General features: G+C 50.1%; 1 protein-coding gene across 4 annotated transcripts in view; it reads right to left on the bottom strand.

Moving 5' to 3' along the window:
• Positions 1 to 11,718, bottom strand: part of LOC122471738 (CREB binding protein) — a 127,427-nt gene extending 115,709 nt beyond the window's left edge. The window contains exon 1 of one of the 4 annotated variants that reach the window (XM_043560714.1): positions 11,021 to 11,718. In XM_043560714.1, coding sequence (XP_043416649.1) covers positions 11,021 to 11,105 — 85 coding nt within the window. In that variant the 5' untranslated portion in view covers positions 11,106 to 11,718. The remainder of the gene's footprint in view (positions 1 to 11,020) is intronic. The other 3 variants (XM_043560717.1, XM_043560715.1, XM_043560716.1) reach the window with 3 other exon arrangements.
• Between the last annotated feature and the right edge of the window lie 504 nt (positions 11,719 to 12,222).

The raw sequence follows: 12,222 nt of genomic DNA, 5'->3' as shown, positions 1-12,222 counted from the left end.
TGTACAAACAGGTTGTTAAGCTAGAGACACATGTATATCATCAACTAATAAGGCAGGTAATCAAAACCACAGGTTTCAGGAATCCTTTCCAGAAACTGAGTAACTATAAACCAGGTGTGAACTGGCTGCATGACGGGATGTGCAACATGACAACAGTAACAGAATCTCCGACAGTCTTCAGGTGACATGAAATTCATTTTTACTAACGTTTTTACTAAACCTTAGTTAAACTACAGTTTTTACTTTAACTGAAGTTTAAACTTCAATTCTCAGTTATGGTATATAAACTCTAAAATCATTTTATGTTAAGTACAGCACCAAAATATTTTACCATAAAAAAAAAAAAAAAGGATTTTTAGAATGAAGCCTGCTCTTCAAGTATCAGTATTGCCAAGAGCTCTGAGACATTGATCAATCTGGGGCCACCTACAGTGGAGCATCATGTGAGCTGTGCCACATACAGGAACAAGCAAGAGAGAGCACGAGCTCCCACCTGTACAGTATGCTCTAGAATGGCCCAGAAGGTTGGGGATTCCGAAGGCAGGAGAGGGAGGCCTTCCCCAAACCTTCTTCTGTGCCATTTCCAAGTTTGGGCTCTATGAATATGTTACCCACACTCTCAAAAACAGTTTTTTAAAAAACTTTTTCAAGAAAATTATGTTTGTGCAAAAATCTAACAAATTAAGTACACGAATTGTGATTCGTGGGGCTTCTCCTCTCACAAACCCGGCTTGTGGGGAGGGAAGGCAGCTGTCAGCTCTCCTGCAGATAGGAACCTGGATGAAAAAATACACCCTGGGAAAAGCTGATCTAGATTTCTGAGAAGCAATCACAGTAGCTTCCTCCAACTACCCTGGACGCAATGGGTTTCTAAAAGTTTGTATTGTTTTCAAACCCTAAAAGGATGATCTGGACTCCCTCCCTGGTCTGGCACCAGGAGCTGTCTACACCCTTACCTTGCCTTCAGGTGCCCAGACCGACGCCCCCAACCTAAGGTGGTCCTTCCTCTGAGCAGTTTCCCTGACCGCCCGTCCCCGGAGCCCCGCATCCTCCCAGCGCTGATCAGACTGTGTGCTCAGACAGGCACCCGTGGGCCGCTGGACCACCTGCCCGCACCACCACTCCTCTGGCCCAGGGGACGGAACCACCGTTCCGCAGGAGCACCACAGACGAGCGAGCGGTATCCCACACATAATAAGCACGTATCTCTGATCCGAATTACCTAAGCATTTAAATCTCTGAGTAAAAGGATGAGGTGGGACAGCAGAGCCTGGCCCGGGCCCACCCAACACCCGGCGGAGGGCCACCCCAGCAGTCTCCGCCTCTCAGAAGCAAGACCGCATGGCCTCTACATGGTAGCCCAGTGAGTATACACCAAAGATAAAACCGGCTTTTGCGAAACCTGTTGTTACACACTCAGGAGTTTGGAACATGCTTCCAGACCTTCACAATGGCTACTTATGCTGTTCCCTACCCCCGGGAACGGTACTCCCCACCCCCATCTCCTACTCATCTTCAGGTCTCCATGCTAACGTCACTTCCCCCAGAAGGCCTTCCAAGACCTTTCGGAAGAGACCGTCCTGTGCCTGCATCGTGCAAGGGACCATCACCTCCCCTCCTAGGTACTCAGTCACACCTGACTACAGCGGCCTCCCACGAAGGCAGACACTGGACTTGGACTCGTGTCACAGTTTCTCTAGGACTGGCGCCACAGTGCAATAAGTATTTTCTAAAGGAGAAAAAAATCCTAAATCTAAAACAACAAATATTTTTCAAAGCGTCTTTAAAAACTGATCCCTTTGAAGGATGGTCATAAATACCTTCAAGAAAACCATGAACAAACGAGAGAAGTATGTGTCCTCAGGGCTGTGCTGTACAACACAGCAGCCAGGAGCCACAGGCGGCTGTGTACATTTACATTAATTAAAATTAAATTTGAAATTTAGCTCCTGAATCACATTAGTACCAATTTACTCAACAGCCACAAGCTGCCAGGGACTCCGGCACTGGGCCGTGTGGCTACAGAACGTGTGTGTCATCATCACAGATAAAGTTCTACTGGACGGTGCGTAGAGGCTATCAAGAGAACACTGGCATTTCAAACAGAGGGAATGGCCAAATCTACTCTCTTACTGTTGGGAAGAGATCAGTTTTTCCTTACACTTTCAAAGACTGAGAAAGTCACCAGTGCAAGCGGAAATAGCCAACTATCTCCCAATAATTCAAATGACTCTCTCACAGATTTTTAAAGAGAAGTTCAACCCTGGGCAGACTGTGCTCTTCAAAAAAACCCAATCCCACTATGAGTAAGAGGCATAACGACAACAGCACAGAAAATCTATCAGTACTTCATTACTTTGTGTCATTTTCAATGAAAGTTATTTAGTAAATAAAAGGTAAGTAAACCTTACCCACAAAGCACCAAACCCACAAAGCACCACACCCAAAATACCTAGGAGAATGGCAAATAGTACACTCCACTGAAACAATTTCCTATGATAGAATCTGTAGGAGAGAAAATCCCCACAATACAGCAAAAAGCTGAATCTGTTCCTTTCCAGACCAGAGGGAGCCGACCCACTGGGGAGATTAAACTTCACCGACATCCTTCCCACCAATCAACCTGACTAAACTGCATAGTGATCCCAAGGCCATTTTCTCCCCTAACTCTGTTTTCTGAAAAAGAAAGATTGTTTTTACGATTCCTCCATACTTGCTTTTCCTTTTTTGCTAAGTCCTAACCTAAATCAAGTCCTTGTTCTGAAACAATACTAGAAAAACAATTCCGTTTCCACTTCAATTTTCCAATACAGAATAGTTTTTAACTTCAAACACAGACTGAGCAAAGTGTGTGAAACTATCACCTGGTCTGTAGGATTCCCAAACCACAGCCTCTAATTCATTCTTTTCCAAGACTGCCAGACCCCACTCACACCAGCCCTGGTGGGGGAGAGAAATGCGGGGGGAGGGCGGCACTTTCCCATTTATTCGGCAAGAAATTTCATGGATCCAGTTCTGGGTCAGACTGCTCACCTGTATCATCCCAATGCCCACCGGCTCAAGGAGAAGGGTATGTCTAACGGTTTCCCACACAGTTAAACACCAGTAACAGCTGCGGCAACCTGCTAGACACCAGGAACCACAGTCACCCAGTATACAAAACTGATCAAAGTGAAAAAGGAAAACTCTAGGGGGGAAAAAATCCCTCTTACAGGTGAGACCCCCAACCCACACCCACCCCCCGAGCTCAAATGTAAAGTCACAAGCCCAAGTTGCAGAGCTGATAAGCCGGGAGCTGAGACTCTGTCCACACTGAGCGAGGCCCAGGTGCCTTCCTTCCTACCATGCTGCCCGCCTCCCAGTATAAAAAGCTCTGACATTTCCTTCAACTCTGAGTCATGGTTAGAAGGTTCTACTTTTAATCAGGTGACAAATACTCAAAATATTTTAATCCAAAGGAACTGGGTCAAGCTTTTATAGCCCATAATTGTCAAAGCAAACCCTAATTATTTAACAGATTTCTATAGTTCCAAATGTCATCATTCAGTTTGTAATCAAATATCAAATACTCCTTTATTGAAATATTGCACAAGTCTCTCATAACATATAGTTTTTTTTCTGGTTATTTCGTCGGTTATTCGAACTACAAAGTGAAAATATGTCTAAGTGGTACCGCTTTGATTTTAAAAAATCCAAAATATTTGGGGGGTAGTGCAGAGGGAAGCCTTTGAATTATAAAAAGAATCTGCTTTACAAGAGAATCGTACAATGCCACTGAACAGCTTACAACTATTAAGGACCTACTACTGTACCCAATAAGGCACAGGTGTATCAGAAAGACTGGCAAGTTAAGAGATTTTCAAACAGCAGCAGACGGGACACCTAAGAACAGGAAAGTCAGATAAAATCAGGTGAAATTTTTTCACCATTAGATTTTACTACTGTTAGCGACGGTTCCAGTAAACATTCCTGTGATTGATTAATGGAAATGAGACACGGGGGAAACTGTCACACGGGATGAAATTCCTGTCTGTCCAATGGGAAGGTTTAACAAAAAAAGGAATCCAACTTTTAGACACAGAGCTCAGAGACAGCCCTGCTTCCCCAATTTAGAACCGGACACACCCTGAAGGCAGTTCTTCAGAGGCAGCAACAGTCACCCCTTATACTGTCTAAAATCCTGGGGGAAAAGGAGCCGCCTCCGCTTCGGTGAGTGCCTTCCGTGCGCCAGCTCCCGTGTCTGAAGAGACTCGTGGCTGGTCAAGTCCAAGCCGAGCTGGGCAACCTCTGCTCCGCTCCCACGGGCCCGCACGCCGGCACGGTCAGGCGCTCCCGACAGCAGACCCCAGCCCCCACGGCAAGTCGACGGCAAAAGCCCCTCAAAGGGCACTGACCGCCCCAAGGGCTTAGATTTCCCTGTCAGTGATGTGCTGCGATATGAGAATATTCCCAAAAGCCAAGTTTAAGACTGAGCTGGGCAAGGGTGGCGTCCCTTCACCAGTCAAGGCAGGCCACAGATGACCACGCCAGCCCTGAGGAGCCCGCCCAGCAAGCGTGGGATGGCATTTCTAAGGCGGGATGCCCCCCCCACCCAGGCGCAAAGGCCTGAGCGCGGGCTGGGGAACAGCAGGCACACATGCTGAAAACCAGAGCGCGTGGCCCAGAGTTTGAGAGCTTACAAGAGGCCGTCTGGGACAACCAGAGGACTTCAGTGAGCGCCACGGGCCGCGGATCATACCCAGAGGCCATGCACGTTGACACTCACGGAGACAAAACTGCTCCGAGTGGCCAAAGAGCTTTTCCCAACATGACAAAAGGCAAGGACACCGGCGGGCTTCCCCAGCAGCCCGGTTCTCCGCTCTGGCTCCGTAGGGGAAGCCCGGGAGGCACCAGACTATGCGAGCGGAGGGCCCACCAGGCTACTCCTGGTGTGTGCTTCCCTTGGCCAAGCTCCTTACCGGTCCCCAGGATGTGGCTCAGGTGCCCACCCATCTAGACATCCAGCCATGGGCTTCTGCACACAGCGGCGTTCAGCGAAGAACAGATGAACACATAAAGCCCTCTTCAGATTGCCCGGACTCATGTATTTTGGCAGTTGATAGCATTTTGTATTCTTTTCTCAAGTTTTGCCTCCAAGTCTTATTTTGCTGACAGTTCTAAGCTACTCAGAGCCATCGATCAGAATCCTTCGTATACTGCTACTACCTAGTGGTACCACCGACTCAACTGTTGTTACATACACAGTAAAGAAACACAATCACATATTCATTTGCTGCTCAAAATAGGCTTCAAACGAGTTAAGAATTTTCAAAACACATCACACCACCTAAATTTTTGCGATTTTAAAATTTCTTGGTCCTCCTGTTTCTATTAAAAATATATATATAATTGGGGGCTCCTGGGTGGCTCAGTGGGTTGAGCATCCAACTTTGGCTCAGGTCATGATCTCACGGTTCATGAGTTTAAGCCCCGCGTCGGGTTTGCTGTCAGCCTTCAGCACAGAGCCTGCTTTGCATCCTCTGTCCCCCCCACCCCCCACCTCTCCCCGACCTCATGCTCTCTCCAAAACTAAATAAAACATTTTTTAAAATTATATATATATACATATATATGTACATATATACACATATACATGCATACACGCACACACACACAAACGGGCGCCTGGGTGGCTCAGTCGGTCAAGTGTCCGACTTCAGCTGAGGTCATGACCATGTGGTCCATGGGTTCAAGCCCCTGCATCAGGTTTTGTGCTGACAGTTAAGAGACTGGAGTCTGCTTCAGATTCTGTACCTCCCTCTCTCTCTCTGCCCCTCCCCTGCTTGTACTCTCTCTCTGAAAAATAAATGTTAAAAAACTAAAAAATATATACACACATATATACATGTATATATCATATACATGTGTATATATGTATATACATATCATGTACATCATATACATGTATATGTATATACATATCATGTACATGTATATACATATCATGTACATGTATATATATGTATATACATGTATATACATGTATATATATATGTGTGTATACATGTATATATATGTGTATGTGTGTATATATATATACATATATATATATAAATAATTACAGATGGAAACAAAAAACAACAGTCTTGACTACAGAATTCTCTCCTATATCCTGAGCGTGTTACACAACAGATCTGCCTGCTCGTGAGCCTGCAAGGATGCATGCATGTGGCTACTGTGACTTCCAGATCCGTTGACAAACAGGCTGCTGGTCCAATGACAGGAGCACTTTCAGTTAGCCAGGACTACAGGGCACACCCACTTTTCAGAAGAGAAAATCGAGGATCTTCAGAGCATTAATCCCGCATTCCATCAGTGTCCCACACTGTGACCCCAAGGGCCAAATCCCTGGCACTAACAAAAGTCACTAGTTTTACTGGCACAAAGCCACATCCACATGTGTACGTACTGTCCGGGGCGGTTTTCATGCTGAAATGGTAGTGTTGAGTAGTTATCACAGAGACCACATGTCATGCAAAGCCAAAAATATGACCTCTGGCCCTTTACACAGTGTCTGTCGATCCCTGTATTCCATAAGAAAGGCTTCGGAACCGTGCAAACTACAGACCCGCTCTCCAAGACTCAGAGCCCGGCAGCAGCTAAGGCTCTGGAAAGGTCTGCAGTAAAGCTCCTCAGCTATTCTGGGTCTCTTATGAGCACAAAACCTTTTTAGAGAAACACTTCTCTGCATGCCTTCTAGTTTCTTGGAATATACTCGAAACGCTGGCTTCGACGGAAGATCAAAGAGGTGGTGTCCCCACTGTCATCCAAGAACCAAAGTGGCTTAAAGCAAGTTCTGCTAATCTTGAACAGCTCACAATAAGGTACATTTCATCCTAACCAGGAAAGGCATACTTTGGCAAAATCGTTTTTAACTCTTTAGTTCTCAAACACACAAAGTAAAAATACAAAGTCAGCACTTACACAGCCCCCAGTGATCACATACTGTCACATGGCCACAGTGGTACAAGTTAGAAGTCGTAAAAATAGCCTCCAACGGAGCCTCCGTCCCTGTACAAGTCTCTGTCCCTTGTTTCCATGAGGTTTAAGAGTTGGAGGCTCACGCTCAAATGTCAAGCAGGAGTGATTCTCCGCTGTGCCAGTGGGCTGTACTGGGAGGCACCCCTGTCATCGTGCTTATGATGTACTTACCCGTCATCATCCCTGAGCAACTCCGACGGTGCACCGTTCTGGCCCCTCGGTTATCCAAAAGCCCCTACTTTTCTAACATGTGTACAAATAAGCAAAGTCGAAGCCTCCACAAAAGCTTACGCTTCCTATTTAGCCAGAACTCAACCAGAGGGGAGAGGGAGCACCTGCCCGGCTACCCTGGTGGGAAGAACACACCCTGCGCCACCTCCCCCTCCAAGAGCTGGTGACGGCCTTCCCCCAAAGATTCACCGCATCTGCTGGAGTTGCGCTACTCAATCCTGCCACGTACCACAAACTCCTGAATCCACAATCGAGCGAACGTCATGTTTATGGATGCAGATGTACAAAATGAATGGACACAACTGTGCACTTGAAATCAGCCAGGTTGGTCCTGGTTTCGCCCTTTGTGTTGTTGCTTGGGCAGATCGCCTCGCTCAGGTCTGGTTCCTTACCCAGAAGCGGCAGGAAGAGCATCTTCCCGTCCTGCCTCACGGGATGCGGCGAGGACCATGGTGAGGTGGGGGAAGAAGGACACTGGAAGCAAAGCACTACACATACATGAAAGATCATCATTTTGTTGTACAAGGTACTTTGGTTGGTGACTGTATTTACCCCAAACTTTTTTTAAATACGATTTCCTGTTGCATTTAAAGGGATTCACATCATAAAGTGTAATACAACTCCTTAGGAACACTTCAACAGCACAGGATGAAACAGATCTGTGTTCAATTTTCCAAAGGCAGACTTAAAAAACTTTGAACTAACTAGTCTATTTGTCGTGTGTAAATCTGGCTTCAATAAAGCTGACAAAAAAAAAAAAAAAAAAAAGTCTACTGCTTGCCTGGATATCTATTTCTCCTTCACTGTTAAATCACGAATCCCTGCTGTTGAAACACACTAATATGCTGTTCTAATCAGGACGTATTAAATAAAGACGTTTCCAAAACACCCAGCTAACTACACACTGGAAACACACAGACCTACCTCTTAACGATGGGCGCCAAGTAAAGGAAGACTACATTTGTGCGAAAGCGTTGAAGGCATCAGCGTCAAACAGGAAAATGCCACAACATCTCATAACATTAAACCCAGTGCCGCTCCAGCGCTGAGGTTTGGGGGAGGCCAGCAGCACTATTTTTCCTTCTTCCACTTGCTACCTTCCTTTGGGGCACCGTCTCCAGTCCCATATCACCTCGGCATACCCTCCGCAGGAGCCTTCCCTGACCTCCTCAGCCTTCAGAGACCCCTCCTACCTGTCATCAGAGGCAACGACATTGAACAGAGATGCCACCTTACCTCACTGGCATGTTTTACGCACCCCCACGTCCTCCCCGCTAGACTGCAAGCGCCCTGCAGGGAGCACCTGGCCGGTAAGCTCCCCAGGCCGGACCCCACAGACACATACCGCATCGTGGCAGTCCAAATCACTCTCATGCCACCGAGGCCTCCTCCTGCTGCTGCTCCTAACCCCTCAGTGCCCCCCAAGCACAGAGCTCCCCTCACTCACATTTTACGCAGACACAGGAAACACACCTTGCTCCGCCTGGCCCAACTTTCTCCTGGGAACCTCAAAAACACATCCCATCACTAAGACGAGGCTGAGTCTCTTCCTACTGTCCCATCTAACCCAATGCCTTTACTCCTTTGATGGTACATAATGAAATTCCTTTGGTCCTTTATTTGCTTAATATATATCCTTAAGATGTCTGTCTCAGACTAGTAGTTATGGGAGACAAGGCTGTACCTCGTTTAATGTACTCGGTGATGATCCCTTCCTTGGCCCCATGCTAACAGACTCTTGCACGATAATGTGACGTGATGAATGTATGACCAAGGGGACTCGACATCAAGTATGATTATGAACTTTATTCTTAAATGATTTACATTAGAGCTATCAAAAACTTTTTTTATTCCACATTTGGAAAACAGCAAGCCCTCGTGCCTTAGGAGGATCAAAACTGGAAAGGAAGGGGGGGCGGGGAAGCGGCCTAGAGGGAAAAATCCTTCCCGATAAACTTTGTGATTAGCAACACATCAAGCAAGTAGGTGAGCATCCGAGAGCAGAACTAGCCAAAAAGGCCATTCTTTGGGTTCCATCTTGGAAACCGCTAAATGCATACAGCTGGACAAGCCTTTCTGTGAAGTCTTGTTAGTAATTTATCCCTCCATAAAAAACAAAATCTGCAATAACCTCATTCAACAATAGGAAAACTGCAAAGCCATTCAAAAAGTTACCGGTTTCAGAAGGCAAGCTTCAAAGCCGAACTTGCCTGGCATAATCTAGCTTTCATACAGTTAAAGACTTTTCACTAAAACATAGCAAGATTAAAAAAGCAAAATCTGTTCTGCAGTAAAAGGTTGTTTCCACATGTCTTACTTCAGAGAAGTTGATGTGACAAAGTAACTCTTTGTCAACTCTTTACCAATTAATAAAAAAGTATTATTAGTGACTTTCCGGTCCCAAGAAACTTATCTACTCCCCCTGCCAGCTCCATCATTTAAGAAATTTCATTTAAACTAGGCAAGAATCTCCTTACGGCAGATTTTTTTTTTTTTTTAAATCATTACTCTCACTCCTACAGTAATATTCTAGGAACTGTACTAAAACTGAAGCCACAAAATTCAAGTTTTGTTTCAACAGAAGAGACTTTTTAGACCATTAGCAGAAATATGCCGGTGGCCACAGAAATGTTTGCACAAGCGGAGCAGCTGTGTCTACGGCAAAACCGAAGGCATTGCTGCAGCAATATAATTCAATTTGGATCCATTCATTATAAACTGATTTTCAGATGCTGCTACTGCGAGACCCTACTGGAGAAATGCAGGCTGCGCTGGAGACAGAATTGTTCGCAGCGGCGCACAAGTTTTTACTGCAAAGGAGAGGCTCTGAAAGAGGAAATCCAACTCGATCATAACGCTACCATGAACCATCCCAGAAGAGCCCAGAATTGTTAAATGAAGAGAAATTAAAATACTTCTCTTGGGCGACTGATGGGATTACCTCAGAAAGTTTTCAGGGATGCTGTTGCAAGGAATGTTTTATTGAACCTCCTGCCAAAAAAATTTTTTTCTGGAAAAACTGCAATTCCGACATTCCTTAACAGAATTTTTTATACGTCTACACTGTAAACGCCACACGGGCTCAAGTGGAGATTGCAGCCCAAGACGATCTGCTATTTAACTTTCTTTTCAGGTTATACCTCTGAAATTAAACACACCACAGCAACTTTGAGGACGTCCCGCTACCGATGCTCGGGGTGGGGGAAACGTGACGACTTACACGATCAAACAACGAGAGTTTTCAAGGTAACTGCTAAACAATGTCTTCCCAAGGAGCACATTCCAAGAAACTTCTAAGTCGTAACTCCCGGGCTGGCTGCTGCTACGACAGCGCTGCGCACTGTGCTACTAGCTCAGAAAACACTTTGGGTGCCCCCCCTGCGTTGCACTTTTTCCTTCCCTAACCAAGAAACGTACCCTCTTGCTGTCATCCCTCCAGGCAGCCCCGCGTGAGCCGACGCACGGCGGCACGGCGAGGCGCGTGGAATCCCCACGAAGACCACCAGCACGCTCCACTTTACTTTTCCTCCGCCCAAGTACCGCTCGCTTTCGGCGCGCGGGGGGCCTCCCCAACTCCGGGCCGGCCGGGAGCGCCGGGACAGGGCCGGCCCGCTCGGGCCCCGGCGCAGTCCGGCGACAAACTTCCCCCTCGGCCGGCCCGCCGGGGTCCCGGGAGGCGGCCGCGCCGGCCTGCGCCTCCGGGAGGGTCTCCCGGCCGCTCACCTGCGGGTGGGGTCCCCGCCCCCCGTCCGCCCCCCCCCCCCCTCACCTGTGCTGTCATTCGCCGAGAAGCCGGGCGAGCTGAGTTTGGCTCGTTTGGGGTTGGGCGGTCCGTCCAGCAAGTTCTCGGCCATTTTCACCTGCTCGCGGAAACAGCCCCGAGCGCGGGCGGCCGGGCCGGCAAGGGCTCCCGGGCAGGGGGGTGGGCGCCGGCCCCGGCCGGCTGCGAGGGGAGAGGAGCGAGCGCGAGCCGCGAGCCGCGAGCGAGCGCCGAGGGAGAGGGAGGGCGCAGGCCGGGTGGGGGAGGCGGCGGCCAAATCTCAGCCACAGCAACAGCGCCCCGCAGCGCTCACCGCCCGCCCCCGGCCGCCGCCGCCGCCGCCGCCGCCGCCGCCGCCGGCCGCGGCCCCCTCATCCCCTGCCCGCCTCCCGAGCGCGACACTCCGCGGCGGGGGCGCCCCGGCGGCCCGGCCGCCCCCCCGGGCCCGGCTGGCAGCGACGGCGCCCGGCCGGGCGGCTCAGGCAGTCCCCGGGAACATGGTGCCGCCGCCGCCGCCGCCGCGCCGCCGCCTCGCTCCCCCCCCCCGCGCCCCACTTAATTAATTCGCTCGCGGCCCGACGACCGGGGGGCTCCGGGCTCCGCTCCCCGCCCGCGGCCCGCCGCCGCCGCCGCCGCCGTGAGGAAAAACAATGCGCGAAGCGGGGCCGCCGCCGCCGCCGCCGCCGCGGCCCCCCCACCCCCCGTTCCGCCGCCGCCGCCGCCGCTGCCGCCGCCGCCGCCGCCGCCGCCGCCGCGGCTCCGGGAGGCCGAGCCGAGAGGCGAGCGGGGCCGCCGGAGCGGGCGCCGAGGGCCGGGCGGAGCGGGCCGGCCGGGCGGAGCGGGGTGCGCGGGCGGTTGTGGGGCCCGGGACCGGCGGGGCCGAGTAGATCGCGCTCGAAGCCCCGGTCGGGTCCGCGACAAGATGGCGGCTGTTGATTCCTCAATTAAAAAAAAAAGAAAGTTTTTTTTCTTCTCTTTCCAGAGCCTGAACGGGGAGGGGGAGGGGGCGGGGCACGCCGGTGCGTCACCCCCCCGCGGCGTCACCACGCACGGCCCCCGCCCCGCCCCCTCCACCTGCGCCGTCCGCGGCGGAAAGAGCCGAGCGCGCTCGGGCGGAAGGGGCCGAAGGCGCGGCCGGCGTGCGTGGGGCTGCGAGGCTGCCCGGGCGGCTGAGCTGCAGCGCCTGTGGGACTCCCGGCGCCCGGCGCGGC

Source organism: Prionailurus bengalensis, chromosome E3 (assembly GCF_016509475.1).
Source record: "Prionailurus bengalensis isolate Pbe53 chromosome E3, Fcat_Pben_1.1_paternal_pri, whole genome shotgun sequence".
Classification (NCBI taxonomy): Eukaryota; Metazoa; Chordata; class Mammalia; order Carnivora; family Felidae; genus Prionailurus; species Prionailurus bengalensis.
The sequence above is the reverse complement of the archived record's forward strand: the minus strand, read 5'-3'. Positions and strand labels throughout refer to the sequence as shown.